Source organism: Morone saxatilis, unplaced genomic scaffold (genome assembly GCF_004916995.1).
Source record: "Morone saxatilis isolate NCDOM2014 unplaced genomic scaffold, NCSU_SB_2.0 Contig18, whole genome shotgun sequence".
In the NCBI taxonomy this organism is placed as follows: domain Eukaryota; kingdom Metazoa; phylum Chordata; class Actinopteri; family Moronidae; genus Morone; species Morone saxatilis.
This window is the reverse complement of record NW_023339740.1, coordinates 24,994,595-25,000,500: the sequence shown is the minus strand read 5'-3', so window position 1 is coordinate 25,000,500 and position 5,906 is coordinate 24,994,595. Positions and strand designations below refer to the sequence as shown.

The following is a 5,906-nucleotide window of genomic DNA, read 5'->3' as shown; positions in this document are numbered from 1 at the left end:
TGACACATGGTGGATTTAATCCCAGTACACTGACCTGAAGCTACTGGTAGGTCTGTATTCCCACCAGTCCAGCCTGCTGGTGTTGTGGGTCCAAGTGCCATGACAACAACAGCCCATAAGGAGTCTATATTTAGCCCTGGATCACTGCCCACTACCATTGTCCTGCTGATTAAATAACAGCAGACAGACAGACAGCTGCCCAGAGATGACTTTCTGAATCTGTCAAGGTTGTTTAATCCAGAAACTGTTTGACATTATCAGATTAAAGTCCTCCTTGTGTTTTGGGCATGGAGATGGTGGAAGAAGTCCAGTTTTTCTGTGGCCAGAGTGCACACGCTGTGCTGTTCACAGGAAGACTTCACTCTTCAGTTTGGACTTGATCTTTGGAGTTGATTTCCCACCAGTGAGCACACTGACAGAAAGATTTAACAGGGAGGATGTTCAGTGTCTCAGTTAGCAGGGAAGAGATGTTCTACTCTCTGGTTTTAAAGCTAAAAATAACAGCTTAATGTTTAAATAAAACACTGTCAGACCTTCCTATCTGAGTATTTAATCTATAAACAGTTTCTCAATTGAATTTTAAAACATTTACTGTATCTTTTATATACAGATGGATGACAAATGGCAGTTCAACATTCAGTGTGTTGTTAAGGTGAGCCTCCAGAACAGCTTTGGTTTTCTGGAGGCCCCCAAAAAGATATTCCCTCATTTGGTGTTTGGACGAAGGTGGTGGAGAGCATTGTCTGCCCCTTCAGTTTAAAATCATAAGTGCTCAGTCGGGTTGAGATCTGGTGACTGTGACAGCATTGAGTCGGGGGAAACCTGTGGATGGGGGCTTCGTCGTACCAGACACAGCAGAGGTTTCCCTTCATTTCTCAACTATCTGTATTTAGGGCTTGTAATATATAAAGTACTGTGATTCAAGACCTACTTTGAGTCATGTTCATTTAATTAAACAAGTGACCAAATAGTTTTCTTTGGTCATGATTCAAGTGAACTTTCACATGACAGTGATTGATCCATTGTTAAATGTTTATTACTACTGCTTTAAAGTGGTACTACATAACTTTTCAAAGAAGAAATAAACAATTATTTTGTATTATTATTATTTTAAGTCCAATTCACAAGTAATAAAACAGGCCATTGCTCAATTCAGTACACTCGGGGGAGTTTGTTGCTAATATATAATAATGTCAGCAAACTAGCGTAACATAAAGGGAAACTGATAAACTTAACATGGATAAACTGCTGTATAACTGATGTTACTGAGTCAGTTTGCTGACTTTATGACTCTTCTCTACTCTACTGCGTTACACTAGTTTTTAACATTATTCTGTAATTGTCACTTTTGGCCACAATGGCTGCCGTTCATCCATAATCTCACTTTAAGGTCAGTGTTAAAGTGAACACAGAGTTTCCGTGTTTAAATGTATAAATGCTGTCTCAGTGGATTTAGAGAAGAATCTGACCTGACAGATCTGCTGGACTTATTAAACAGCACGTCTGATAATTACTGTGGGACCATTAAGAGCTTTTTACACCAGCAGGAGGATATTATACGGATTAAAGGTTCACAGGTAGATGCTGAAGGTTTAGACTGGATATAATTTGGACCGACTTGTCTCAGGTTTCTGTTACTAAGAACTGAGTTGACCGGTGAAGATCTTTTAACAATGTTTCTAATCTTCTGAAGGGGGCAAACATTATGTAAGATGTTTCAAAGTATTTTAGAAGATGGATTACATTTCTCTGCGGTATGTCAGAATATTGAAATAAATGTCTGATATTTCTAAACATCCTTCCTGTGTTTTGCTCCGTCCTGTCAGGTGTGGTGCTGGTTTGTTTCGAATGCGACTCTGACGGCTACATCAACCTGGTGGCCTACCCCTACGTGGAAAGCAACATGGAGGGGGGTATGGCGGAGCACGAGGAGCGTGACCTCCCAGAGAGGGAGCAGCCGAGGAGGAAACACTCCCGGCGCAGCCTCCACCGCTCCTCCTCCTCCTCGGAACACAAGGAGGACCGGTCCGACAGGAGGGAGTCGCACGACACCGACACTTCTGAAAAGTAAGATCGTATTAAAGGAAGAGATCGCCGAAAAATAAACAGTCAATTAATGTATTAGTTGGTAACTTTTTTCATATTGATGATTTATGAAACATTCTATGGTACGAGCTTTTCCATCGTGAGGATTAGCTGCTTTTCTCTGTTTTATGTCTGTAAACTGAATATATTTGGGTTTTGGACTATTTTAAAATGTAACATTGGGCTCTGGGAAACACTAGCTGTCAAATTTGTGTAAATAACGCAAACCTTTAAATCCATTATAAATGCAACAGAGGATCACCAACAGTCATTTTTTTCAATATTGATGATTTTCTCTCTTCCTCCAAGCAGTCTTGGAGAGCTGAAGAGTCCCAGGCTCGACCCAAAGATCCACTCAGATGTTCCCTTCCAGATGTTGGACTGGAACAGTGGTTTGAGTTCGGAGAAGATCAGTTACAACCCCTGGAGCCTCCGCTGCCACAAACAGCAGCTCAGCCGCATGCGATCTGAATCCAAGGACCGCAAACTCTTCAGTATCCTTCCTACAAAATAATGTAATCAAGGTCTGCTTACTAGCCTTTTCTGCAGTTTAAAAAACAAACCTAACAGAGTTTAAAGCAAGTGGACCAAACTACTGTGTCTCCAAGGTCAAGAACACGCTTGATCTGGCTGAAATAATATCCACAAGAAATGTGGCCAAATGTAAAGCCACATTTCCACCAAACACTGGTACCTAAACCCTAGAGACAGTACCTTTAAGTGTAGGCAGGGCTTTGGAGCTTACCTCCTTCGTTTTTCCAGCTGTTGGGAAACAGAGGGACTTTTTTTAGTCTTGAGAAGCTGCAGCGTTTATTAACTGACACACTGCAGCTGATACTTCACCATCATCTTTCTGCTGCTCTCTGTCTCTCTCTCTCTCTCTGGCTCAACCACACACTCGCTGTGCACACGTGTTTCATGTTCTTTCTTCTCTGTATGTGGTTGTTTATTACAACAAGGAGGCAAGCTTTGTTTGAGAAAAGGCTGCAGGCAGCAAGACAAAAGTGTTTGTGAAGTCCGACATCAGAGTGGAGACGACCAGGCGACTCTGGCTGCTCCGATTCTCTCTGACCAATCAGTGGTCTGCAGCGATTTAACTCCACCTTTTAGTATCGACTCAGCTCGCTTGGAAACTCAACAGAGGGGTGACGAGAAAAAACGAGACAAAATTGAGTGGTTCCTGTGGTACCATCTGCAAGTTTGGACAATGGGAACGCACAAATAACGTGCAACGAACTGAAATGTCCGTGAGACAGTGAGGAATAATAAAGGGGACGGTGGGAGGTGTCTGAGGTTATTAGGTCAAAGGTTGTGTTTTGATCTTCAGCTTCAAAGAGAGCAGACTGCAGCTGCGTGGAAAACACAGCAACAAACACTCTGTCCTCAACCAAGTCCATCTGTCTTCAGTCACAGCAGGTTCAACGGGGCCGCTGTCAGAGAAAGTTCTCTGTGCAGATACACGATACATTCAGACAGTGTCAGATAACAGGAATAGCTGTTGGCATATATTTATGTGTGAAATATAATAGTAAAATAATAGTATATGCCATATTGTAACACGAAGCACAGTCACTCTGTGACAAAAACAGGGAAGCAAAATGGGGAAAAACAAGAAGTCAAGATGTAAATTAAATCTAATAATAGCCGATAATGTATTTAGAGTGAACAGCAGGAATATTCTATCACAGTCACAGTGTTAGTAAATCTTCACACGTAGGAAATTTGACTATTCAGAACTAAAGGGAAGGAATGACTCTACAGTGAGTGTGCTAACTGGAAGTATTTCCAATTGAAGACCGAGATGCGTCTATATTATAGAAACAAGTTTTTACAAATCAGCAATACCATAAATTTGAAATCTGCATAGAGAAAGTTTGTTTAAAACAGTAAATAAAAACAGAACATTATAAGCTGCTGTGTGTATCTCTCCACCGTCTATAAAACAATCTCTTGCTCGCCAGACAGAAATGTTCTCCTTAACTGCAGCGTTTCAACCAGAGTTCCTGTTGTTGGAGAATGTGGTCCACCACTTCTCTTACCCCTGCATCCTGGACCTGAAGATGGGCACCAGGCAGCACGGAGACGACGCCTCCGAGGAGAAGGCGGCCAGGCAGATGAAGAAATGTGAACAGAGCACTTCAGCGACGCTGGGAGTCAGAGTGTGTGGCATGCAGGTACAACAACAACAGCTGCTGCTGCTGCTGCTCAGTCGGCACCATCGAAACATATCACAGGATTAACAAAAAGATAATCGCCTGAGGATGTTAGAGAAATAATACAGACTAATTTACCTCCATCAGTTAGTGAATGTCACAGTTCACTATGCTGGGGTAGAGAATAATAATATTAGATTCCTCATGCACATTTAGAATAAGATGGTAGCGTGTGCCCCCAAAGAACCATAGAAATAGTTTTTATTCCACTAATATAGATTTTATTTCTTTAACTCTACGGAGGTGAAGGATCAGTTGATGTATTGATACTTCAGCATTATACTATACTGCTTATAATACTACCAATACTGCCAATACAACCTCTAGAACTCCTACAATTATTACTCCTACTGCCTCTGATATTACTATATAAACAAATATGACTTAAACTCATAATACTAATAAGCTTGATAATAATTATTATGCCTAACACCTCCAGACAAACGTACTCGTATTCGGGCTCTGCAAGAAGGAAATTCTTTCTGGATTCTTGATATAGTAGATATGTAGACTGTTAGTCAGCTTTTCTTTTGAAAATCCTAATCTATTGTATTACATAATGAAATGCACAGTTGTACTATTGTTGTCGGTGAGATGTTTGAGGGGTTTCCCGTCCGTCTCTGCAGGTGTACCAGCTGAACACCGGTCACTACCTCTGCAGGAACAAGTACTACGGACGCGGCCTGTCAATCGAAGGCTTCCGCCAGGCCCTCTACCAGTACATGCACAACGGAAAGGGTCTGAGGCAGGACCTCTTTGAACCAATCCTGAATAAGCTTCGCAGCCTGAAGACGGTGCTGGAGAGGCAGGCGTCCTATCGCTTCTACTCGTCTTCACTGCTCATCATCTATGAGGGACAGGTGAGCCGGCACTTGATGCTCTGTGACGATGCGCTCGTCCGTCGATGGGTTAGGGCTAATTTGTTCTTCAGTAAACATGTTTTCAGGTGATTATACACTAATAACAAGATACCTATCAATATTATATTCCATGTCTGTCAATATATCCTCCTAAATGTTACACACTGGACCTTTTTAAAGTCTGAAGGGGCAAAAAAAAACACACTTTATTTCGAGGGCAAAGTCAGTTCACCCGAAATGTCGTAATAATCCTTCACTGCACGGAGAAACTGTGTGCACACAACTACAGTAAGTACGGTAGATCATACTGTGAAAGATGTTTACACACAACTTAGATAATATGTACTTGTTGTGTTAACAGCTGGTTTTCGCTGCCCTCAAGTGGCCAAAAAAATCTAAAAAAATTCTAAAAATTGCAGGTTTAAATGAAAGCAGAATAGACTTCTGTTTCTATTTCTGTTACTTTCTGTCTGTCTTTATGGTTTATTCTGATCACTGTTGGATTCTCTCTGTAGGAATCTGAGGGCCCTTCAGTCCTCAGCTCTGGGCAGCATGCATCCTTGCAACAGAAGACTCCTCCGGCCCCTGCAGAGCCCCACTGTGGCCCTGGGCCCCACGCACCTCCGCCCCCAGGCGCTCCCTGTGAAACGGACATGAGCCAGAACCCGGACCCGGGGTCACTGTCCTCTCAGGGACCTGGACTTATGGCTCCACCCGCCCCTTCCCCTCATCCTCCCCCACAGGCCCC

At 42.5% G+C, this 5,906-nt stretch overlaps 1 protein-coding gene across 2 annotated transcripts in view; it reads left to right on the top strand.

The window, feature by feature from the left end:
* Positions 1-5,906, top strand: part of ip6k1 (inositol hexakisphosphate kinase 1) — a gene marked incomplete at its 3' end in the record, with an annotated part of 21,393 nt that extends 15,487 nt beyond the window's left edge. For both annotated transcript variants that reach the window (XM_035661893.1, XM_035661894.1), the window contains 5 exon segments: positions 1,827-2,067; positions 2,398-2,579; positions 4,084-4,259; positions 4,925-5,158; positions 5,674-5,906. In XM_035661893.1, the coding sequence (XP_035517786.1) occupies positions 1,827-2,067; positions 2,398-2,579; positions 4,084-4,259; positions 4,925-5,158; positions 5,674-5,906 (1,066 nt within the window).